The sequence below is a fragment of the Silurus aristotelis genome (genome assembly GCF_946808225.1).
Source record: "Silurus aristotelis genome assembly, chromosome: 6".
NCBI classification, from domain to species: Eukaryota; Metazoa; Chordata; class Actinopteri; order Siluriformes; family Siluridae; genus Silurus; species Silurus aristotelis.
This window is the reverse complement of record NC_139579.1, coordinates 9,157,140-9,184,123: the sequence shown is the minus strand read 5'-3', so window position 1 is coordinate 9,184,123 and position 26,984 is coordinate 9,157,140. Positions and strand designations below refer to the sequence as shown.

The window sequence follows — 26,984 nt, the reverse complement described above, 5'->3', positions numbered from 1 at the left end:
AGAAATTAATCTTCTATTAAAGTTTATATGCCATGCAATAAAAGCAGATGTTAATTTTTTTTTTATTTAAGAACCAAGAGTTAAGTAAAATGAAATCGTTAAAAGCACTGGAAAGAAAACCTAAAATATAAATATGCAGTAGAGATAAGAGAAAAGGTTGATATATAAAAGTGAAGAAGAGTAACATGGTAAGATGTGGAAGCAGGGCTGGGGAGGAGGTGAGAACCTGATTATCCACATTTTGTAGCCTAAGGTGAAACTATGAGCAAAGCAGCTATTCAGTGTACTAACAAAAACAGGCAAATGCAGGCAAATGAAAGACATGTATTTGCATGGGTGCAATATTCTACACACATCTACACTCATGCATGCTCAAGGCATCACACTCGAAGCATGCAATCACACATGATGTTTATTGTTAGGTGACATGACAGCTACCTAAGTAATACCAGCCAGTGACATGAACAGTTGCAACAGCATTGCTGTGATCAAGTACTGATGTTTGGATGTTGAGGAGGTTCCAGTTCCAGTTCATCCCAAAGTGTTCAGTATGTTTGAGATCAGGGCTGACACATAATGAAGTATAATGCCGCAAATGTAAATGTAAACACCATCCCAGCTTTAAATAATGGTGATGGCAGCACATTGTTGTTCTTTCTTCTGCAATAGAGACTGGGTACTTCAAAATAAAAATGGTTTGAGGAAGAAGGATTACATAGGCATGTTATACAGAAATGTGCACTATATGGACAAAACCTTTGGGACACCTGACTTTCCCAGCCATATGCGGTTCTTTCCCAAACTGTTATCACAAAGCTGAAGGCAAAGAATTGTATAGGGTGTCTTTGGATACAGTAGCATAACTTGAACAAGAAGACCTAAACCTATTCCAGCATGACAATGCCCCTGTACACAAAGCAAACTCAATAATGATATGATTTGCATGCATTGGAGACTGCACCCCAGACCTCCTCACCTCACCTATATTAGTACTTGACTTTACTAGCACTCTTGTGTCGGAATGAGCACAGATCTCCCTAAGTACACTCCAAATTTGAGTGGAACATCTTACCAGAAGAGTGAAGGGAATTATAAGAGCTAATTGGGACTAAATGTGGAGTGGGATGAACAAAAAGCACATACTTATGACCAGGTGTTCACAAACCTTTAGCAATATAGTGTATTGCAACATTTACCAGGTTCTTACAAGCCACCTCACATTTATGCTAGGACCAGAAATTTTTCTGATATGTTTCATGATTATTAGGAAACAGTCTGGTATCCTAACCTGTATAGCAAACCGTAACTCTCATTACAATGTGGTAATCACGTACCTCAACTTTTGCTATGTCTGCTACATCAGATAATAATAATCTAGTAGCAGCCATTTTGTCACTGTTGTGTTATATATGTGGTATATATATATATATATATATATATATATATATATATATATATATATATATATATATATATATATATTCAAATTTTTTAATTTTACTGTCTGGTATGCCAATGCCACTTCCTGTTCATCCTCACAGCTGCAACTTGTTTTACTTTCTGTTAATCTCATTGCTCTTGATAATGTCTCATCACTTGTCAGTTGACACAGCTTCTGACAAATTAATGGTACATGATTGCATGATTTGCATCCAATAAATGCAAAAAAGGATGAAGTGGAGAGCCTGGTGTTAAAGTAGGTGCTGAATATAGAGACTAAATATCCTAACTCTGCATTAAACAACCACAGAGACTTTAAAAGTACATTTCAATATCCAGCTGACACAGAATATTGTGGAGAACACACTGTGAATCATTTCCACATTTAAAGCACTGCAACAAGGGATTTGCTCAAGGGCCTAGAAATGACAGCTTTGGTACTGGGATTTGAACCTACAACCGTTCTGTCACACATACAGATTTCTAACCACTGAGCTAACGCTTCCCGAAGCACTTCAAATATGGCCTCTTGTGAAGTAAAAATATCCTGTAGGTGGACAAATGTATCAGATGTATTTTTTAAATTGTTGTATTGATTGCTGCTGTTGCTGATTTGCACAACATTTTGTGTTTATATTTACAAATACACTTGTTTACAGTTCTCTTTTTGCGCATTGTACTGTATAACATTATACAGTTGGTTTACTGGCGGCACTATTTTGTGTTTTGTGTATAAAAAACTGTCTTGTGTTGTCTTTTTGCACTGTCTTTTGTCTGTTTGCACTAGGTTGCACACAATGCACTTTATGTGACTTGGATAACTGTTCTTAGCTCTGTGTTCTGTTATTTATCTTTATTTTTTGTGGTGTGCTGTAGCTCTATGTTGTATTATTTATCACCAGGGTTCTGGAGAAATTGTCTCATTTCACTGTGTACTGCATTAGCTATCAGCTGAAAGGACAATAAAAGCTTCTTGACTTGATTTCTGTAGCAATGTGTCTATTCAGAATCAGCTGTGTTCTGTACTATCATGCATCTGAAGGACAATGGATACACTTTTGAGTACGAAAGGTACTCATCTTTGACAGAGAAGACAGATGGTCTCCTTCCTCTTTCAAACCTTCTCTATCTCCAGGTGGAAAATCTTTCTTTCAACAGAGGTGGTGGTCTTATTGCATAACCTGTCTCCTATTTTTCATGCTGATCTTTCATCCATTTCCAAGGACGATCAAGTATTCTTCACACATCCACCAGAAAATCCACATATAAGGACCCCCATCCACTCTCACATTTGCGGATTATTACCCTCCTATACTTCTATAAACTTTCCACTTACTCTCCTTCTCTGTGGTAGTTACATCTCCTTACTCCTGACACCTCCCTTCCAACTATCACTTCCCCTTGTCCCTTAAAAATACTATCTAGGGAGGGGACCCTGGAGCAAACAGTGCATATTTGTAAAATGCTGCCAACTTCCCTGAAGAAGCTGCTCAAATGAGTAGTGAAACTTATCGACCCAACCGGATAGACATCCAGTTGACATGACACAATATTGATTTCTGTGTTTTTACACAGATCAAGCTTTTAAAATATTCTTACACTATTACCAGATCATTTTGCTTTGTATGCAGAAATATAAGATCCTTAATCCTATATGAATGTAAAATTCTGCATAAGATAGGCAGACACCACAACATAAAAATGTAATTTTATTTTGCTTGACCTTAGTGCAGCTTTTTACATCATTGATTATAATAATTTTTTAGCTAGACCAGAAATGTTGTTGGAATAAAGGGAACAGTTCTCTTCTGGCTTATGTCTTATATGACTGATTGCGATAAGTTTGTTGATGTAAATGGTGAGTCGCACTCTTCAAGGTAAAGTTTGTTGTTCTGCAATGATCTGTCTTAGGCCCACTGCTTTTCTCTTTATATATGCTGCTCCTGAGTGGAATTAGACATAAACATGGTATTCGCTTCCATTGCTATGCTGATGATACACAGTTGTATGTTTCAGCAAAGACAGTTAAGAGAGTTCAGCTTAAAAATGTTGTGGAGTGTGTAAAGATAAATATTAGACAGTGGATGCTTGATAACTTCCTTCTGCTCAGCTCGGATTAGAAGGAAGTACTTTTACTAGGACAACATACAGCTAGAAGTAAACTTTCTGATTACGTAGCATGTCTGGATCGTGTTTCTGTGTCAGTGTGTACAGCAGTCAAAGACCTTGGAGTGATTATTGACCCTAGTTTTTCCTTTGAGGCTCATGTGAATACATTACCAGGATCGCCTTCTTTCAACTTAAAAATATTGCTAAAATTAGAAATATGATGTCATTACAGGATGTAGAAAAACTAGTTAATGCTTTTGTTACATCTAGATTAGACTACTGTAATGCTTTACTGTCTGGGAGTTCGAGTAAGTGCATAAATAAGCTTTAGTTAGTCCAGAATGCAGCAGCAACATGACCACATCACCCCTGTATTAATCAGCCTACACTGGTTCCCCTTCAAATCTCGCATTGATCATAAAATAATAATTTTGACGTATAAAGCACTTAACGGTCTTGAGCTGCAGAATCTGAGTGAACTTTTGTACCATTTGTATCTCCCTTGCCTACTTTGAATAAAAGGTGCAGACTATTTGTTGGTTTCTCAAATAATAAAAACTACAGCAGCTTTCATACAAAGCCCCACAGTTATGGAACAGCCTTCCAATTAGTGATCAGGACTCATACACAGTCTCAGTGTTCAAGTCAATTTATGACATTTGACAGACGCCCTTATCCAGAGCAACTTACAACTGAGCAGGGCAGGGTTAAGGGCCTTGCTCAAGGGCCCAGCAGTGGCATCTTGGGGGTGGAGAGATTTGAACCTGTGACCTTCCATTCCAAAGTCCAATGCCGTACTAAAGTGCTTTAAGTCTCTAGCAATGAATAAATCTACACTGGTACGCAAGATTACAACCTTAATATAAATATATCTCTTGAATTCTACAAAACAAACATGGAAAGTGCTAATTTTAGTATTTCAGTAAGAGGTAGGTCTTTAATCGTCGCTTGAAGATAGTCAGGGACTCCGCTGTACGGACATCGAGGGGAAGTTCATTCCACCATGTCGGTGCCAGAACAGAGAAGAGTCTTGAAGTATACTTACCTCCTATTCTGAGAGAAGGTGGTACCAGTCGAGCAGTGCTGGAGCATATCTTTCTCTCTTTGTCACCCATTCTCTCTCTCTCTCTCTCTCTCTCTCTCTCTCTCTCTCTCTCTCTCTCTCGCTCTCATTCTCTTTCGGTCGAAGTTAAACATGCTCACTCGGATCTGCCCACTTCGTCCCGGCCTGCCTCTGAATGGTGTTCTCTTTGATTGGAGGCCACTCTAATGTCAACAGTCTGCTACACTTACTCAGAACTACAGTTTGCATTTGATCACTATCACTGCACACCTCAACATTGTTTAGCTGTAATAAATAGACATTCAGTGGCACCCAGATGAAAATGGGTTCCCTCGTGAGTCTGATTCCTCTCACTGTTTCTTTGTTCTGTGAAGAGATGCAGTATCATTTAAAATTCTTTGTGAAAACCATGGACTTTGTAAGTCATGCCTTCCAGCTTGTTTTCATAGCTTAGTATAAAAGCCTGCACGGGGGTACGGGGTGCATTAGTGCCTATGAAATAGGCAGCTTGCACATCGGAAAAAGCATCATCAATAGTAGTTGCAGGTTTGCAATGTTTTAACAGCATGGCTTTGAAATAGAATAGTCTGAGTGCTGAACTAAACACAAATGAAAACAAAATTAATCCTGTATCAGACACCAATGGGACAACACCCCTCTCCCAAAATTCAGTAACTGTTATATTTTTTGGAGGAATGTCTTGTTTTATATAAGCCATATAAGCAAATTATAAGCATGTTATCTCAGGGGTGTCCTTTCCCTCCATCCAGATTTCCTGTATAGCTGCTTTTGTTAGTTTCTCAGCATGGACTGATTAAATGAAAAGAGGATGCTACAAAGTGTTAAATGTGACCTGTTCCAACTGCTTTGAAACATGCTCTAGCCATCAAATTTCCTTTTACCTTATTTTTAAATTGTACATTTCCTTAGTTTAAACATTCAATATATTTATATCTAATAGTTTCAATAATAAAAAGAAATTATTATTTTTAGGTGAATTCATCCTGGAAGGCTCTCACTACTGCAACTACCTCTTAACACTGATTCTGTATCACTGCTTACAACATCAGTCTATCCAGTAGTAACTGAACAAACAAACCTATGTTCATCAACACCAGGTAGAGCTACACCCACTTTGAAATATTAGAGTATGTGTGGATAATGCTTTCTATTTGTATGTGAATTAAACCTATCATCAACCTTTGCCCTGAAAGAACAACTAAGAAATACATCACTGTTTCATTGCTTATGATATGTGTCCCACTATGCACAAAATAATCATTCATCATAAGTGGCATTTTTGTGATGTAAGCAAATCAATGATTCAAGTAATTCCATTTAGTGTGAACTAAACGAAATGCATTTTTTTAAAGTAAAATAAATGTTTATTTTAGTAAACATAACACAAAAGTTACTTACTCATAGACGAAGCAAACAATATATTTAATGTCCACACATCTTTAGTTAGTGTCAGACAATGATCCAGGAGGATCCGAATGCATGTAAAAGTTAAGGGATTTAAAAAGACAAAGCCATGAGATCAGGCAGGCAAATGTCATGTGTTGTACAAACTGACTAAACTAGACTAAACAGGGTTAAACACAAAGATACTCATATAGTTCAAAATGGAAAACAGCAAACAGCATTCTAAAACTTGATAATGCCAAGTGTACTGAGATAAACTATATGCATACTTTGCAGTGAGAAGCAGTCCTTTTTAAATCTTGGCTGTGATTGTGTGTAGTTAAATCCGTGTAGTGTGCTCAACATAAAAATGTGTGTGTTCTATAGAGAGATGCCCTAAATGGAGGCAAAAGCTTAGTAGTTAATGCATTTTACTTTGGATCTGAAGGTCATGAGTTCAAATCCCAGCTACATCAAGCTGCTGCTCCTGAGCAAAGCCCTTAACCTCATGACTGCTCAATTGTAAGTTTCTCTGGATAAGGAGATCTACCAACTGCCATAAATAATGACCATGCTTGTAGTCCTCTGTGTCCACTAGGAATTGGACTTTGTGGTTTGCTGTGACAGGACAGTTAGAAAAATAAACAGGACCTTTTTTTTTGCTAAGTGTGGAAGACACACATGCAAATGTACACACACCCTGGAGCATATGCTTTTTAAACTAGTAGTATGCTCAGAAACTGGGTGACACTGAAAGTGGAAGTATGTGTGAGTTCTGGGTAGTGAAGTCTATGATGGCAGTTTATCGGCTGGGAAAAAATGTTTGTGGTTTCCTGTGACATGACAGTTAAACAAGCCCCTTGGTTTTTCTTTGCTTTGAGTATGCAAGACAAACATGCAACTGTACTCATACTCAGGAGCAAAAACTTGAACTTGACACTGAGAAATCTGTGGGAGTAAAAAGTCTGAGACAAACCAGTTTTTGTTGACTTATCCTGTGTCTGCTTAGGTGTTGGAAACATGTCTTTACAAACATACATTTCATTTAATTTACATATATTGTCTTGAATGGATCAGAAACTGCACGTGCATTACACAACTCTGATTATAAGTAAGGGGCAGATATATCTGTATATCCTTTAAATTTGGTTAAACAACATACTACATTTACATTTGCGGCATTTAGCAGACTCCCTTATCCAGAGTGATGTACAAAAGTGCTTTGAGTCTCTAGCAATGAATAAATCTACACTGGTACACCAGATTACAAACTTAATTTAAATCAGAATATAACTCTTGATTTTTACAAAGCAAACTTGGAAAGTGCAATAATGTCTACAGGTCACCATATGGGAAAGCGTTTTATATTAGGTGTGCTCGAATTTTTTCAGCCTGCATATGACTTGTACCATAGTGCTGCATTACAAACCACAAACTCTGACATAAATACACATCTGATATAAATAAATATAAATATATAAATAAACCATGAAAAAATTATGGTTTATGATTGGAAGCAATAGAACCAAATCACAGAATACAGATGATGTGGAACACAATAAACCAGATGATCATAAAACATTGTTTTTAAAGAATGCCTGATTAAACGCAATTAAAGTGTAGCAAAATTACTCAATCGTTGCTCAGAGTTGCTTGAGCCACCCTTGTCTTAAAGGATCTGCCCTGTTGACATAAGACAAAAGAGCCTGCTGGACTGGCTATTACCAAAGACAATCTATTCTGTAGTGGGTGGAGCCATGAAACATAGGGTTAAGGACGGGTACCTGTGCAGGATTTCTTTAACAAGACTTCTATGTTTCAGCAAGGATAAAAAGGTTTTTTTTTCGTGTGTGTGTGTGTGTGGCTTGTCAATGATTTGTAACACAGAGCTGAACATATGGCTGTGTGTGTGTGTGTGTGTGTGTGTGTGTGTGTGTGTGTGTGTGTGTGTGTGTGTTTGCTCGTGTGAGTGTATTTTTTAACAAAATCTTCTATAAAAATTAGGTAATGAAGGTTTATTTTGCTGGTTTATATTTACATTATTCAAGTTTAATTAGTTCTGTTTGAACAGGAATGACCTGATCACACCGTAATTTTATCACCCCAGAACTGAAGTTAAAAGATTTTTTTTTTCATTTATGAATCATTGCTTTAAAACAAGGAAAAGCAGGAGGAATGGAAAAAGTTGGGTCCCTCCTCCAACAGTCTCATACGCCACACATTCTTCTACTTTATACTACACAGAAATAAGGACATGGCATTGACATGGAATCATCATCATAATACATAAATGTAAATAAAAATGTTATTTAATGAACAATAAAGCCAAAGGTTCTTCATAGCATTGCATTTAATTAGGAAAAACACTTTTTCTACATTTAAATTGTCTTTTTTTTCTGAAAGATGTGTAACTTTTGAACTGTTTATGCATCCACAGAAGTGTTTCTGGTATACTCATAAAGGTGTCTCTCACTGCCCTATATAATGCTCTATATAGATCTGTGTATAGTAAATAGTGAGCAAAAATAGGGGAGTGATTACAGACACAGTGAGGATTGTTTGCATTGGATTTTGAAACAAATGGTTGACAGAGAAAGAAGGTGCTACAATATATATAAACAAGCACCGCCCTAAAAACGAATTATCAGTTGGTCGCAGTTAGAATTTCTTTGTGTATTCTTTTTACCTTGTTAATTTAGAGCATTAAAAAGTGTCAATGGGTGGCATTACACAAAGAAAGCAGGAAAACTAGTCCCACTGGTAAGAGAAAGACTGAAATATGCTTAAAGCAAGCTCTGGTTATTGTTGCTGTAAAAGATCACCTGTTTTATTTTAGAAAGAAAAGAAGGAAGGTAAGAATGAAGCAATGGGTGAGAAGTTTAAATAAATAAGCAAAAAAAACAAACACAAAAAAAAACAGTTAAACACTAATAAACAAAACATGAAAGTATAAGTTAGTGCTTTATATACTGTTTAGGTTAAATAAGATTAGTATCATATGCCGTTTTTTTTTTCGTTCAAACATGCAAATACATGTATAATTTAATATAAAATACAAAAAAATCAATACATTAACCAAATTAATTACCACTTAACCATGATTCTCAAATAAATACATTTAGAATATAGAACATAATGTGGCCCAATGCATTATCTAATAAAATAAAAACAAATTTAATTAGGGCTTTTTTAAAGTTTCCTAAATCAGTTCTTGTCCCTGCTAGAATAAAAAACAAAAAGCAATATGCCATGTTAAAAAAATTAGTAATTTATTTTCTTATATTCCAATTTTAATACATAGAATCGTTATGGCACTCTAGTTTTTGTCAAAAGTCAACAACAATTTATTCATAATTACAACCAGAATCATTTAATTAAAAAAAAAAAAAAAAAAAAAAAAAAAAAAAAGAAGAAAAAAAAAAAAAACATCTGAAGTTGTGTCAGTTTATGTACCAGCCGTGGGCAATTAAAAGTGGTGGTGTGATGTGCTTTTTGATTGTCACATGTACTTTACAGTGCAGTGAAATCTTTTCTCTAGAACATCACTTCTAAAAAAAAAATAAAGAAAATGTATATTTAAAAACATGGAATAATTAACATTTGTGAGCACATTGTCAGAACAGAATGCAGGTATTTTTTAAAAAACAATCTCCACATTTACAATGAACACACACACACACACACACACACACACACACACACACACACACACACACACACACACACACACACACAGTAGTATTTAGTGTCCACAAATCAAACTTATTTTCAAGGATAATCTCTTACCCTTGGCATTAGTTTTAAAACAAACCTGAAAAAAGAACATTAAATAAACAAAAAATATTCGGTAGTTGGTGCAGTTTTTCGGTCTGGTGTATGTAACACTGAAAACCTTTTTTTTTTTTTTTTTTTTAACAGTATCCTATTTGGTGTGCTAATTACAAAAAAAAAAACTAAAAACAACTCTTTTTGGGAGCCATACAGAGCGGTGTAGTGTACCGACTAGTACATTAGCACATTTGCTAGTCGCTACGGTTATCGCTTTTGACTCGGGTGGTGAACGGAAGTAAAGCAGGTAAAAATAAATCGGTGCTCATACTAGACTTTCAGCAGGTGAGATTGCTTTGACTACCGTCTGCAAATACTGGAAACAACTGGATATAAATTAAGTATGTCTGAATTCGTTTCTACAGTCAACTACACAGACTATGCTGGGAAAACATTTATTTTTTACATTGATTTGGCTGTGCCTGCAGTGGAGAGGTGGAGAGGTATTCAGAATAGCAACATTTTCAGCTTTGCTCACTGCTAAATCTGCGCTTTTACTGCATGGTTGAGGTAGGCTGGCCTATTCAGATAGTTTTGGCCTTGTGATGTAGCATAAATCACATAAATCTTATTGGTTTCACTTTGAAGTAGTCTGCATAATGTGAGTTTAATTTGAGTCTGAGCCTAATTTGCTGCGTTCTCAAATTTCAGGAATCGCGACCAATAATTCCACTAAGGTGCATTTTCAGAATCTTTAAATGTGCAAATACATTGATTTATTATTTTGCACATTTATTGCACATTATTATTGCAGCATTAAAAAAAAAAAAATTAAAATAACTGTAGCATTATTTAGTCATACAAACCATAGTCAATAAAAAAAAGTCCTATTTAATCTTTTACACTGCCCTGTTTATACTTCATATCTAAACATACATCATACTAAAATAACTCTGGGTTGCTGGAATCTTTTGATACTTTAGTGGAACAGATTAAAATTTCACATCTTAAGAATCATTTTGGGGGAGCAATTGTATTCCATTGATGTCTGTTGCATTACGGGGGTCTGGAATTAAAACTCATTTTCAGAGCGGTAAAAATATAGGGGGCAGATTTTAGTGTGGGGGGTTTTTCTGACCCACAAGAGAGAACCTGAGTTGGAATTTGGAGGGGAGAAGAAAGACAATCTCTATGAATGGAAGTGTGGGGGTTAGAGAGAGAGAGGGCCAGCCCTAAATTGCGTTCCACTAATGAGGGCAGTTCCTCCAGCTGCCCCTGTGGAATCATCTTGTGGGGTGAAAAAGACAAACATGGCTGAAGAATTGCTGTAGCACATCCTAAAAAGTGAAACAAATCAGGAATAAACAGTTAATAATATCAATTGAAACAAAAGCTAAATATCTATACAATATATATATATATATATATGTGTATATATACTTAATAATATAGTAGATCCTTCTCTATTGTAGCTATGCGATTTGGCCAGTGTATTAGGACACCTGCTATGAGTAAATAGTAGAGGCATTTAACTATTTTTTTTGGTCCATTCATTAACTGCTCACTCTCATAAACATTGTTTTGTGGACCATTAACCCTGGCAATGTAGAATGTGTCATGTTAGTATGAGCGTATCAGAGGGAAATAAAGCAACATTAGCAAATATTATTTGAAACAGTGTATTCAGTGTGTAATTATTTGTAATTCGGGTACAAATTTTATATATATTTTTATATTTATTTAAGTTTGTAAACAGGCCCATAAACATATGACATATAAACTCAACAATCAACAAAGCTGAGTTAAATGACTACTGTGGAAGGCTTTTTACTATGTGTTATCCAAAGATAAAACAACCCATATGCATAAAATACATACCATACAGATGATTTAAAACAATACTATGCCAGACGTAAATGCACTGGACTTTGCTTTCTTGTTACCGTCACTAACATCAATACTCAAGCATGTCATTGCAACACATGCAGGAAAAATTACAGTGATTTCCTGTCACAGGGTGCACTATTATTTGAGTCATACTTCTGTCACTGTGCTAAAATGGATGTAACAACACCGTTGTCAACCAATGTGTGTTTTTAAGCCTTTTATTCAAAGCAAAACCATATAAAAGAATGTGACAAAAATGTAATATCAAATAAAAAAGACAACTGCAACCTGAAGTTGGTGTATTTTATTATATTTGGTTATTATTTTTATTTTAGTATTTTGTAACAAATTAGAAGTTACATAAAGCTGTGAGTGAAGACTCTTTTGTGTGTAGATTCCGTGGAATGCATTTTACAAAGCAAACGAAACTGAAATCAGTCAGGTTGCTGAAAGAATACCCTTAAAAAAATATACTTGCTAATGTGACTTTAGACAGAAACAACACAATTGGTTGGAGTGGGACTCACCAAGGGTTTTTCTAGAGATGTTTTCACTTTAATATGGTGATGGAATCCTGGACACAAAAAAAAAGCACATTAAAAATGTGTAGAATATGATTTGCATTAAAATTTAAAAATACAATTATACAGGTGTGTGTGTGTGTGTGAGAGAGAGAGAGAGAGAGAGAGAGAGAGAGAGTAAGAGACATGTATGGACATGATGACTGACATTCTCTACCCCCACCTCCTCTCACTTCTGCACATTCCATTCACCTTACTGTTTACGTTTTAGTGTGGTTTCACACTGACTGCTTTTTTCTCTGCAAATCTAAAAGGCTTATTTGAGATTTACTTATAAAGCAACGCTTCTTTGGTTTTGTTTTTCTCGCAGTTTGTTTTTCGCATAAATTGACCTGTAGAACAGGTTGATACAGTAGAACAGATATGGGTCACATAAGGTAATATTAACTCTGAATCCACTACGTTGGCCTGTAGGCACCACACCCTGAAAGTAAAGAAGGTGGCTGAGAAACAGAGATAAAGAAGAACAGGCTGAAGAAAGGAGTAGTACAGTTTGGCAATCAATTAGCTCCTAAATGTTAGAAAAGCACAGGATAAAAAAAATGAGAGAGAGACAGAGATAGAGAAAGAAAAAGAACAAAAACTTAAACTAGACAGTAGAAAACAGATGTGAGGTTGAGAAGTTAGCATAGTGAATAATTAGTGAATGAGTAGAATGGAAATGAACAGAGGTGAAAAGGGAAAAAACACAGTCAAATAAGTGGATTTAGAAGTATCCTTGACTATTTTAGACATTTATTTTAAATACCTAACTTGGTATTCAGGCATTTTTCTTAATTTCAGTGTGAAAACAATAAAGAGGTATTTTAAATTCAGTGCCCACACAATAAATTAAACATTCTTTAAGAGCAGGCAATCCAAGCGTTTTTTTTAAATCCATTTTGTTGCAAATGAGACATTATGGACAAAAAAAATGCTGTTTAGGTATAAAACTCAATAAATTATGAACACCAAAGTGGTAAAACGGATTTTGTTGATTAGACTTAAAGCAATAGTACATTTTGAGTCTGATATTATCCACTTGATGTGAATGATGTAAAGCACATTCTGGGTTACCCTGTTTATGCCAAGTTCACTTACCATCATTAATTGAAAAATTTAAAGCTTTAAAGTTTGCAGTGCAAAGCTGACTGGATACTGGATGTTTGACAGTTTAAACTCACACCTTTCTTTAATCAGAATCCACTATTCAAACAGCCCATTGTATAAAATTTGTAGATTACTCACTCTGAAACTTTTCGCCTCTTTTTGATGCAGACACCAATAATGACTGCCACAGCTATTAGAACAGCTATGGTAATTCCTGCGATTGCTCCACTAGACAGGCCATTTTGTTCCTGTGCTGCCTCTGCAAATACAACAACAAAAAAACTTTGCACATAGAGAAATAAAGACAATTTATTCCAAGCTTGTTTTTATAACATATATTTTAATGTTTATTAACGAAACAAACATTTCTTTTTTTACCCTTAACCTGGAGATTGTGGGTGGCAGTCCTTTTGAGTCCGGTGATGAGATTAAATGCTTCACAAGTATAAATACCACTGTTGATGTTTTCAAAATTTGGGATTGTCAAACATTCTTTCTCCTCGCCAATCAGAACAGTGTCATTGAATTTCCACACAAATGTGGGAGCTGGGAAGGAGGCAAAAGAGCAATCCATCCTCACAGGCTGGCCCACCAAGGCCTGTTTATCTCCCTTTATTGCCATATTGTCAGGTCCATCTGGCAGGAGAATGGGGAGAAAATGAATAAACAATAAATTTTTTACTAAACTTTTTTTTTTTTACTTTCTGCATTTCTTCTTTATAGTCAGGTAAAATATTTGTGTTATAGGGTACACCTAATCACTAAAATTATTATTGCCAATAAGAAGGATTTAAGATTAGGCTAAGGAACAGCAACAATACAGTGTTGATGAAAAAGGCAACTAGAGACAGGTTTCTATATGAGACATTGCACTTAGAAGAATGAATTACATAATAAATAAACTATGTGAGAATAAGAGCCACAGTATGACATTGAAGAGATTGGCAAAGTAAAAAAACCCTCTTATTTTCTCTGTATACTTACAGTTGATTGTTAGCTTGTAATTGTTACCGTCACTGCTAATTTTATTCTTCAGTTGACAACTGTACTCTCCAGAATCCTCCTTCTGTACTGTTAGGATGGAGACAGTTTTCCCGTCTGGGCTGAAGGTGATGCGATTGCTATTTTCCAGAGGATTGCCATCTTTTTTCCATTGCACGCTGTCCGCTTTCCCCATACTGGATGTGCATGTAAGATTCACTGTGCTGTTACCAGCAATAAGCGGTGAAGTAGGGGCAATGATGCTTGTGCCTGAAATAGCTTCTATTATACACAATGAGAGAAGACAGTTGATACTGTTAAGTACATTTTATAGTAAATCTTTGACAGTAATATGACAGTACAGTATAATACAGAAATCTGGGCTTGTTATATCATTATACACGATGAAACAGTGGTCATGATGATGGCAACACAATCAGTGCATATCTTTATTACTATATTGCCAAGGGTATTACTTTTAGATATGATGCCAATATATAGGAGGGATCTATTTACACACACACACACACACACACACACACACACACACACACACACACACACACACACACACACACACACACACACACACACACACACACATTCAGTTCTGGGGTAATCTGGTGTAATTTAAACCCTGGAGCTATGATACCCAAGATTATTACATGGTTGTTGTAATGGCTTTTTTAATTTAAGCCTCAGAATTCTTTCAAATCATTTTTTTTTAACAATCATGAATGTTCTTACAAATAATTTTTTTTTTTGTATGACAGGTTTATAGTAAAAAAAATAAACAAAAGACTATATTCCTTTGTAATGTAGCATATATAATAATATAAAATACAGAATCCAACAATGTGAATAAATTACACCTAAGTAATAAAAGAATTATCAAATATGATTAGCCCAAATTTTAGTTTTCCCCTTTTGGTAGATGTTATATGGTATGAAGTGGAGCTGGCTGATGTGTGAGAATGGCCTGGTGAAGAATTTGTGGTAGAATTGCAGAAATTAATTATTTTATTTTATAAATAAATCTATTTATTAAATGTTTATGATTATTCATTCCAAGTTATAGAAATCCTGGACCTACACGTAATCAACATTTTATCTGCACGAGTATCTCAACTGCACAGGACAACTGCAGATTGGACTGAACACTGCAGCAAACCTACAGACTACAATTTTGTCATCTCAGACCAACAAAAAAACCTGCAGTGTAGAAGTAAATAAATAGAAGTATTTAAAATAGAAGTAAATATTCAATGATTTTTAAATGTATTAAATGGCACCCACTACCCTCAAAGATTATATTTTTTAACCATAAAATCATTGGCTGTTGTTCTCTTTCACAAAACAAAGTTTTGGAATTATACAATCCAGCTTACATGTATTGTATTGTTATATAATACATGTATATAATGTAATAAATGCATTGTAAATGTTATATAATAAAATAAAAAAAAGACCCCTTTATCAAAAGGACAACTTTTACATTCTACAACACTAAATGCAATACATTGGGGTGTGCTAAATACAGTACAGCTTTATTTTGTATATCAGATCCACGACTGCTTAAAATGTCCTTTGTTAATGTTTAATTGCATATTGAGAGCCACACTGTAATTTTTAGAATGACCAGTTCTCATTTTTTTCTCAGATGGTCTTTTCATTAAAAAAGCAAAATGCATTGTGGTGAAGCTGAGCAAACAACCTCATTTCCCACTAAACCACACCTACTGAGCAACATTCTCCGAATGCCTCTTTGCTTCTCAGGCAATATTAATGCACAAGCCTCCCTTCCTCTTTACCTTACTCATTTTCTATTTACTTAACCAAATGCCTTTTATCTTACGTCTTTCCAGCAAGTTCTGGTTGTAAATGTAACAAAGTTTTGCAAACAATTACACCCTGTGTTTCTGTAGCTTTAAGTCACTGTGTGGCAAATAGTAACCATGGTAATAATATATATATGTAAGCTATCTACTATTGTTCCGAGCAAACAAGCCCAGACAAATTACACAGTGCGCATGTACACACACTCTCTCTCTCTCTCTCTCTCTCTCTCTCGCTCTCTCTCTCTCTCTCTCTCAGACACACACACACACACACACACACACACACACACACACACACACACACACACACACACCTCTTTCCTTGCTGACTTAATCTAGGCTAAAGAGTTACAGACAACAATGTGACTCGGAAAGCACAATTAACCAACAGCAGAATAAGAAAAGCCCCACAGGAGTTTACACCACTGCCATTAGCTGTGTTTCATTTAGTTAGGTTCTTCACCTTTTGTGTGCTGACTTTTACACCGCTGTTTAAATATTTTCTTTCAGTCAAACCCAGACATAACAGACAAACAGAGTAGTTTACTTCCTAAAACAAGTTTCTCAACACCGCAAACTTATGAGCTATAAGTCATATTCAATTTCATTTTATTAGACATTTTCTTAATAGAGTAAAAATTAAATATGGATCCATAATGAGAAAATTCATCTCCAATAAGAAGAAAACTTCCTGAGTTGGCATAAGATATAGTGGAACACAGGTTCCTTGTAATGGAATCCTCTTTTTTTGGAATCATATCCTCTTTTTGCTAATTCTGGAGAGAATGGATTGTAAATCATTATAGTAATAAGTGAAATAAAGAAAAGGAAAAGAGTTTTACATCGGTTGAAGGCGAAATGAATTTTTGGTATGATTATGAATAGGAGTCCTGGCGAAGGTAAGATCACAGCAGGGTTTTTTGTGACATTTTGGTAAGGTGTATCCTACTGATTATTATCTACTTCAGTACAAGGGTCATGTAGGTTGCTAGTGTCTCCCTGCACTAGCATCTTTTAAGGGTATATTACATTTTCAGTGAAGATATCTTCTGACCAAGTATAAATACATGTTTAGTATAAATACTGGTCGGAGCCAAACATTTAATGGTTATCTTTAATAAGAGAGTAAAATGGCAAATGAGGATGTGTCTCATGCGTGTCACATTACAGCTTCATGCTCAAGAATACTTTTTAATTCACAGTACCTTCTATAATTATTTATGTATGAAGCACAGTTTGCTCTCAGTTCATTCACATGGCATGTTGGTATTGAAGCATCTTTAAAACTACTTAACTGCCTCAGACCAATCTTCATAACTACCTCTATTCTTCAGTCTGTCTGCTAATCATTTTGCCAACTTGTCTCATGGAAATGTGCCAGATCATTACTGATACTCTCATAATGTACATCTACATTTATGAAATTTGGGGGACGCCCTTATCCAAAGCAACTTACAACTGAGCAGGGGAGGGTTAAGGGCCTTGCTCAAGGGCCCAGCAGTGGCAGCTTGATGGTGGTGGGATTTGAACTTGTGACCTTCAGATCCAACGCCTTAACCACCTCCCATTTATTGTTTTACAATCATTAAATAATGTTTTTATCACCTAGTAACAGAAGAGATGCTTTAGGTCATCAGTGCCACACTTGGCCACTGAATTGATCCTTTTTAGTATTGTTTAAATCATCTCACAACAACCCCTTTCACCTACATCACTACTTTTATCGATGGCTCCACAACATCTAACACATGAGCAACCAAGTTACCACTGTTGGGCCTGTGAACAAGGCCCTTAACCCTTAACTGCTCACTTTTACAATAGAGGTAATTGTATGTACTCTGGATAAGGGTGTCTACCAAACGCAATGTAAAACGTAAAAAAAAAAAAATTTAATGTGCCAACTGCATTCAAAAAGAGCAAGGCTTATTCCCATTGTAAACAAAAACACCTGATCAACAACAGATCTCTACAAATCTCTAAATGTTTTGTAAAGTTTTCTTTCTCTTTATGCAAATATGTTGATCAGCCATAAAGTGCAAGACATGTTTCCAACCACACAGACAGTTGAAAAGGTGTGGATAATTTCTGAACATGGCTATGGCTACTATAAATGATTTCTGTGACTATGTGCATTTTCATTGTTGATTGTATAATATTTGCATAGCCTGCTAATTAACTGTCTACTACCACACTGACTATAAAGTAGACTGCTTTTAAAAAAGATTTGTGGTTGAGGTAAACCAAAATGAGATTTCGAAAACATCAGTTTGGCCAAGTTTGTCAAGATATACCAGGACAACTTATATATATTTTTTTATTTTCAGTAAAACTGACAAGCTAGTTTAGCATATGTGTACCCAGGCTAAAACCTCTTGGTTCCATAAAATTTTTTAATACCATTTTGTTTTCTTTTAAAAAAGGTTTATGTTTTAACATAAAAAAGTTACTTTAGACCCATGTTAACCAAATAATTTCATCAGATGTATTTATTAAAAATGAGTTTACATTCACTTTAAAGAACTTACCTAGTACAGAAAATTTTGTGACCTCTGAAGTGACATAGCGCTGAGTCTTACTGTTGTAGGCCAGACAACTATAGTTGCCACTCTGCTCCTCTCCCAGGTTCGAGAGAACTATTGTAGCCGACTTTTGGGGAAGTATGATTCCATTAAAAACCCAAATGAATTCAGCAGCAGGGCTGGACTGAGCTGTGCATGACATCGTCAGGTTGGATCCCTTCTTCATGAACTCAAGAACAGGATCTTGTGTTTTTTTGACAAGCTCAGGACCATCTAAAGATTCAGGAGAGGATTGTGTGATTAAATTGGCAAAGTAGGATACATTTAAAAAAATACAAAAAACGTACTAGGTCAATCCAAGTACTAATTGTTAATTTTTTAAAGGTTTGTATGTTTTTTAAAGGTAAAGGATACATGAAAATCTTAAATAAATACGAACATTTTTGCCAGTGTTAGAAACAACATTAATAATCATTTGCTAGCTGTTCTGCTGTATCAGAACAGTAAGTCTTTTTAGGGATCCTAGCACCAAATTGATTTTGCGTAAACTTTTGAGGCACACAATTGTATAGAACATCATTGGATTGGGTAGCATTCAATGTTCCCTTCAACTAAACTAGAAGACCAAAACTAGTTAAAGTCTAACAATGACCCTGTGCACAAAAAAAGCTTAATTAAGATAAAGTACAAAATAAAGTAAAAAAACAACTAAGGTAAAGAAAAGGTAAAATGTAAAATAAAAACAGAATTTGATGGTGCAAATATCATAAACTCCTATTTTATTCACAATAAAATATAGAAAACATATTTCAAATAAGGGAAAGAAAATTTTAGAGAAAAATAAGGTACATTTGAATTTTCAGAAACATTTAGCAACTAATTCGATTAATCACCAACAGTTAAGAAACATTAATAGGTAGAAAATGATTGTCTTATAGAAGCAGATTCTCTCAGAAGTAAAGATGGGCAGAGGTTCACCGAAATGTAAAAAACTGTCTACAAACTGTGAAAGAATTTCAGAAATTGGCCCCTCAGGCAGCACTACATTAAAACCAGGCATGATTCTATAATGGCAATCACTGCATGAATGTAGAAATCCTTTAGAAATAATTGTCTGTCAACACAGTTGAAGGTGTCATGCACAAATGCAGGTTAAAGTTCTATCAAGCAAAGTAGAAGCCATACATGAATACAATCAAGAAATTCGCCCATCTTCTCTGTGCCAAAACTAATTTAAAATGGAGTGAAAATGGCAAAGTGGAAAACTGTTATGTGGTCAGATAAATTTGAATTATTTTTAGAAACCATGGACACCACATCTTCTGGACTAAAGAGGAGAGGGACCATCTGGCTTTTCTACAGCACTCAGTTCAAAATCTTGCAGCTCTGATGGTATGGGATGCATTAGTGTCCTTAGAATACTCAGCTTACATATCTGGAAAGGCACAATTAATGCTGAAATGTATATTAAGGTTTTGAAGCAACAAATGCTTTCATCCAGATGACGTCTTCTTTTTGGGAAGGCCTTGCATATTTGAGCAAGACAATGTTAAACAGCATACAGCATCTATTACAAAATCATGGCTTTGTAGTAGAAGAATCCAGGTGCTCAACTGGCCTGTCTGCAGTCCAGACATTTTCCCCTTTTTAAAACATGGGGCATATAATGAAATGACAAATGTGAGAAAAAAGACAGAGGACTGTCCAGCCACTAGAATCTTGTATTAGACACAAACAGGAAACAAAATTCCTTTCCCAAAACTCCAGCAATTGGTAACCTCAGTTCCCAGATGTATATTGTTAAAAAAGAGGCGATACTACACAGAGCTAAACATGGCCTGAAAGACTCATATACACACAAAACAGACACAGCTCACTCCATTGATGCTGATACCAAGAGGGACAACTTCACTCACACTTTTTGCAAAATTGCTTCCCAGAAATACATTTAAAATATATCAAACCAAAAGAGAGCTATATAACAAATACTACAGACAATTTAAACTATTTCAGATTTGACTTAGCTGTTACCTTGACCCTGTTTTTTAATTTAGAAACCTAGTATAAAAGGAAACAACTTTATTTTTCACGTTCAGTACAACACTGTAAAATTCTTTACCCATGGGGTCAGAGCTAAGGTTCAGCCATGATACTGTGCCCTGGAGCAGACAGGAATAAGATCCTTGCTCAAGAAGGCAGGAGTCACTAGGCAAACCCCAAAACCATTTGATCTGTAACCCAGAGCCTTTCAGAAAAGGTCCCCTGTTTAAAAAATTTATCAAATGTATGTGTTTTGGCACTATAGATTTTGTGCATACAAAACTGCTCATCACACTGTTTACACAATGTAAAATGTGTGGTGGTTGCTTATGCAGCTACACTGAAGTGAGTAAAGACCATAATGTGTTAGAAAGCTTTAGTCAAGCCCAGCCCTAACCCTAAATCTTTGGGCATATTTAAGAACTGCCATTCTCCTAGCACCTCTATTCACTCTGATATAGTTTTAGCCATTAGTATGAGAAGATGGGCAAAAAATGGCAAGACATATCCAAGAAAACATGCAGCTTTTTAGCTAAACCTTGTTTCACAAAAATACTGTTAAATGTCCCTTTAATTGATAAAAATTACAGTAAAGTCTAATTCAATTCAACTAAATCTGGAATCTAATCCAAGGCACTGTATTAACTGGTCTGCATTTCCATGCAATCATGGTGTTCTAGGACCAATTATAAATACTTTACAATTTGGTTTTTCATACAGTTCCTGTACACTAACTAATTTGCAAATGCCGATGCAAATAGTAATTCATAAAATACTTCCAACCAAAACATTATCTAGCTAAAAATCTGAGTGTTTTTCTCTCAGCCTCTCATGCACATTTTCTAATTCTTTCCAGAAACCGAGCTGCATATTTATCAACAATTCTTTTCTTCTGATAAAGATAACAGTGTCTGCCTCTGCTTACTAATCTGTCAAGGGCAGGGCATTTATAAAAGGTCTGAGGTGATATTTAAAGTGTCACCACATCATATATGTTTGTATCATATTCATCACATAAGCTGTACAGGATACTTTGAATATACTACTGAATTTTATTGTTACAATAATAATATTGTTATAAATCGCTTGTAAACATGGGAATGAAATGTAATTTCTTCACAACTGTAATGCAAGACATAATCTATGGTACACAGGACTATTTAAAATGCACATACGTAACAGTATGATACAAATACAGTGTACAATAAGTGTACAATAAATTGCTCAATGAAGAAGAGGCATGATGTAGTCTAGTAGTGCTATTTTACATTTACTTTTTTTTTATTATTTTATTTAGATTGTCACTTTCTTCTTTGTTGTCTTTGTTTGATCATGTTAATGACATACATGACGACATTAGGCTCATGGTTGTGCAATACAGCAGGGTGTGCATGTAAGGAAACGGTTCACATAAAAATAAAGTGTGTTGAATTAACCCCATTATTTTCCCATTATTTCCCAGCATGGTAAAAAAATATTAAGGAACAGTAAATACTCACTACGACTTCATTCATTATCTTAAAAATATTAAAGGACAATTGCAAATAGGCATTTTAATGTCCATAACATCTATAGCAATAATAAAAAACAATGTTTTTTTTTTTATGCATTATATATATCATAATTAGTTTTGTTAAATTTCAACACACACAATTTACACAATTCTGTAGTATGTATTAATATGTGAGAACCACATTTACATTTAGTTTTCTTTGTTTGTTTAAATTGTTTGTTGAGGTACATTTAACACTCTGAAAAGTGGGTTCACATTCAAGGGTGACCAACCGACACACAACAACAAAAACCGCAAATGACCTGAAACTCCTCTCTGCAACATACTGATATATATGGTAGAGGAAGTTTAGCCTACACTCTGTGCAGAAACTAAAACAATTCATTACCAGGTAATTACAAGCAGTCATTACCTGCTACCTCTTCATAAAACTCTACAATCTGGGTAGTTGTCGTATTAAAAGCATAGATTAAGTGATCTTTTATTACAGACACAGGTTAATTAGAGCCCCCATGGGGATTGATGTCTGGTAACCAGTTTTTTTTTTTTTTTTTATAATTTTTTAACAATATGGCTGTTTTAATGGTAGGCCTTTTAGATCCTGAGTGTACTGACACTTCAAGCTGTCTGGGTAATCAAATGGCATTCTCTTTGGTAGTTGACTATGGAGCCACAGCATGTTGCTAACATACAGCCAGAAATGGTATAATACACAGGCAGGTGCCGTTTAAACTGATGTGAATATGATTAGGAAAATTTGCTTACTTCCTGTTTTTTTCTGTCTTAAGGTGCCTCCAGCTAAAGCCGATTGCTTCAGAGTCAGATGGAGGTCCTGTCATGTTGTCTCATGTTACTCTGCTGCCTGTCCTCTCCATTCAATTATTTTTTTTACCTACTACAACTGCTGTATTCATTTTACCACCACACTACACAATAAATAAGCCACATAATCTTCTTTTTCAAATAAATAAAAAAAATGTTATATGTAAAAGGAAATACTGTATAATTGGCTTATTATTAGTGTATCTAGCATTTGCCCAAAATGGCAATATGAAAAGATTTGAATTGTTGTTTTAACAGCAAATCTTTGCTCAGAACATTTACTAGAAATAGAAACATATCCATTCTCCATTTTGCACTAAACTGTTTGGAGAAAATCTAGAAACAAAGAAAATCACAAAGGAAAATGTATCCCCCAATACATCCCTTCATCTATTTGTTCAAATCTTGCTGTGATTTGTGACCATAAAAAAACCACGTAAATCTCTGTAGTTTTCAATTTTGCGATTGGCCAAATTTTGCGATTTCAGCAGTCTGTGTAAGTGTGTGTCTTTTTTATTGTGCCATTTTGCACAAGCTGAGAAGGCTTTTGACTTAGCTGCCCACATCCCACTGCACCACACACATTTCACTGTTGTGCATTAGTGACATGGTCTAATCACACTTCCATATACCTGAATTGTTCCTCATGGATCCTCCACTGGCTTTGTTCTATAGCCACAATGTTGACAGTTCTGAGAGGCCGGGATCAAAGCATTGTTCAAAAGAAAAGCTCAGAGCTAAATAAGCAGACACTACAGCTTTATTGTAGCCACTGGTGTAAAGCTTAAAGAAAATAAATAGATAACCTGTGGTAAGTTCAGATTTAATGTACAGGTAATTAGTGGTTCTGTGGTTAACACCCACACACATAGATAAGGTAAATGTAAGAGGAACACATTGGAAAGGTTATTACTGTAACTTTGATTAATATGTTACTGTTAATATGTCTTTGAATAAACCTGATTTGTTGTGTGGACTTACAGTTGACGGTGAGGTTGAAAGTGGCACTTGTTAAAGATTCCAGTTGGTTCTTGGCTGTGCAGGAGATTTGCCCTAGCAGATCGTTACGGAAAACTTGATTAATGATGAGCTGGCTATCATTCTGCACTATATGGTTCCCATCCACCACCACAGGATTGGAGTTGTTCAGCCAACTGTATGACAGGATAGACCCCTTTGCATCGCAGGTGAGGATTACAGTGCTGTTGAATTCCACTGCTTCAGGCATGTTGGAGGTGATAGTCACATCAGCCACAGGTTCTGTCCGAGATGCATTATATGTTAAATAATTGAGCGAAGGACACACAGCAGATGTTTAAACATTCAAAACATTAAGACCCCATTTAACACCCCTGTAGCTGCTCCTTTGATCTAAATTCGATCCGATCTAAAATAAAAACCGTTTCAGTGCAAAAAAATCTCACACACTGATTTTAAAATGAGTCCATGAGGTTGTGTGTTACTTAATTTCTTCCATTCAAAAAGGCCACACCCTTCGAAGTTTTCGTTCTGGGTTTTTTAACCTTTAAGCTTTAACATTTCTTGACTAGTCAAATAAATATCCAAAATCCAAAAGTGTCATACAATTATGTCCAAATAGACAATAAACACTAAGAATTTTTGATTATGCATGGACAGTAACACAAATCACACTGTGTCTCAAATGAGTTATTACAGGCTATAAGATTGAATAACACATGACTTATGTGGGTTATATATAAGATCTAAGGGTAAATATTCTTAGTATAAAATATTCTTCAGTATAAAATATAAAAAAATTAATGTGGATATCAGGAAACAAATTTTCAACATTTTTTTAAAGAATGCTACGTCATCTGAAGCAAACAGATTGGCAAGTTGGAAGAACTTACCCAGGACTCGGAGGGAAGTCTGACCCACCATCTGATCCAGATTGCTGTCGACTACAGTCAGAATATAAACTCCGCTGTCGGTGGGAGTCAGAGAGCTGAGTTCAAGTGTTTGCAAGGTCCTGTTGTATTTCACGCGGCCCTTGTACGCGTCTGGGACCTTCTCGTTGCTCGGGGTGGCCGTGTACACTGGCACACTCGATCCAGTTTTTGGGGTGAACGTCCACGTCACCATATTGACATCATTAGGAAAACCTTGTGCCGTAAAATTCACGCTCTTCCCCCGCACACCGCTCACCTCTGCTGGCATTACGAGCTGGTCCCCAGAGCAGAAACCTGAGTGTCCATGAGATGTTAGAATTGACCACAAACGCACCTGCAGTAGACCTTACAACCTTGCTTCTTTCAATCAAATATGAATCAATCATTCGGTCTTTACATTTTGTTTGTATCCACTGATTACAAAAATGAAAACATATGCTAGCAATTATATACTTTGTTAAATAAAAAAAACCCTTTGATATAGTATTACAGTAACATGCGATGGAACCTTACCAGTCTCTGCCAAAAGAAAAAACAAAATCAACCAAGAATTGGACAAATCCATTGTAAACCGTGTGCACGTCTCAAGTCACAGCCAGGAACCAGGTTCGGTCATGATCTGTCAGTTTGATGAGGTGTAGGAGGGCACACCCAAAAGCACACCTAGCTTCAATCCCACACAGCCTGTTCCACTATTTCCTAGTAGCAAAGCCTCTGAAAGAGCAGATACTACAATACTACATATAGGATACTATATCACTGTCGCCAGAAGGGTATGTGTGTGTATGTACGTGTGACTCACACATACGTACACACACACACATACAAAACCACAAGCCGCCACCCGACCCCCCAGGAAACTGATCTTCTTGTCATTACGGTAATATAAGTAAAAAAAAACGCACATTGTTTAGCACCTTGTAAGCCACCTACGGCTAAAATTCGCCTTTATCCAATGACACCCTAGCTAAAAAAGAACCTGCTCTTATGAGATTGTTACTTAAGACATGAGAACGCACGACTTCAAAGATAAATACAAATCATTTCAGTTAAGGTAAAGGTATACTGTGTGTGTGTGTGTGTGTGTGTGTGTGTGTGTACAAGCAAGAGAGTCAAGAAAAGTCTAGAAGATTTTTTATTGTCATTTCAACCGTATATAGCTGAGGCAGTGCACAGTGAAATGAGCGTTTCTCTAGAACCTACATACAACAATATAAAATAACATAGAGCTACATGGAGAACAGACCTCTTATAGAAGAAACAAAAAGCAACACAAATATACAACACTTTAATACAAATATTAAGCAAATATTTTTCATACAGCATTTCGGTGTTTATTTATTTGTTTGTTAAAATTGTTTGATTGTTAAGAAAAAAGTTATTGTCATTAACATTGTTGAATGTAATACTGATACTCTACCGTTTTCTTTTTTATTTTATTTATATATTTGGAATTGAAATACATTTGTCTTTCTCAGAGCCAAACAAATACACCCAATGCTCTTGGTTGCCCTATGTATTTTAGGACAAAAAAAAGCACATTTAGATAATACACATAATTTTCAATTATAGTTTTCAGCCATGGTGATTTAGTATTAACAATAATATATAATAATATAGTATTATAAGACAGCACCCCCTGGTGATTCATGCTGTATTTTTTTTCACCACTGGCTTTCTCATCAATTATAAGGAACTACCTTATATGCAAGGAACTTACACATTATTTTATATAACCTTATTACCACTTTATCTATGTAAAGCTGCTTTGAATGGAATTGAACTGAACTGAATTTGAAAATGAAATATGCAGATAATGCTATATCTCTCACAAAGATATATTAAAAACCTTCATAGACTCTGTAATGGTTTAAATAGATATAATGGGAATTGTATTGGCTTTAATGGAACTTGTAATGGTCCCTTTGTATCTCACTTCTAATTTCTTGGTAATTTGTGGTGGCATGTTGATGGAGAAGTATAGAGAAGGTCAGAAGGAGTTGCATTGTATGTTTGTGGA

General features: G+C 35.4%; 1 protein-coding gene and 1 long non-coding RNA gene across 2 annotated transcripts; one reads left to right on the top strand and one right to left on the bottom strand.

Annotated features, from left to right (window-relative positions):
- Nucleotides 1–9,263: 9,263 nt before the first annotated feature.
- LOC310727120 (cell adhesion molecule CEACAM20) lies at nucleotides 9,264–25,903 on the bottom strand. The gene is made up of 9 exons (XM_083543317.1): nucleotides 25,478–25,903; nucleotides 24,926–25,258; nucleotides 24,036–24,314; nucleotides 18,686–18,952; nucleotides 14,326–14,604; nucleotides 13,720–13,977; nucleotides 13,480–13,600; nucleotides 12,199–12,245; nucleotides 9,264–11,121 (listed from the first exon to the last, which is right to left on the bottom strand). Exons 1-8 carry the CDS (start codon nucleotides 25,527–25,529, stop codon nucleotides 12,227–12,229), a joined length of 1,608 nt encoding a protein of 535 aa, XP_083399443.1. The 5' UTR covers nucleotides 25,530–25,903; the 3' UTR covers nucleotides 9,264–11,121; nucleotides 12,199–12,226.
- LOC310727200 lies at nucleotides 18,560–25,568 on the top strand. The gene is made up of 2 exons (XR_014533967.1): nucleotides 18,560–22,623; nucleotides 22,738–25,568. It is a non-coding gene; the product is annotated as an uncharacterized lncRNA (long non-coding RNA).
- Nucleotides 25,904–26,984: the final 1,081 nt, after the last annotated feature.

Bases quoted from the DNA above. Each gene is read 5' to 3' on its own strand.
- LOC310727120 (XM_083543317.1), bottom strand. From the start codon at position 25,529: ATGGATTTGTCCAATTCTTGGTTGATTTTGTTTTTTCTTTTGGCAGAG. The intron at 18,953-24,035 runs GTAAGTCCACAC...CTGAATCTTTAG, and splicing joins TTTCAACCTCACCGTCAACT to ATGGTCCTGAGCTTGTCAAA. The intron at 14,605-18,685 runs GTAAGTTCTTTA...TGTGTATAATAG, and splicing joins CACAAAATTTTCTGTACTAG to AAGCTATTTCAGGCACAAGC.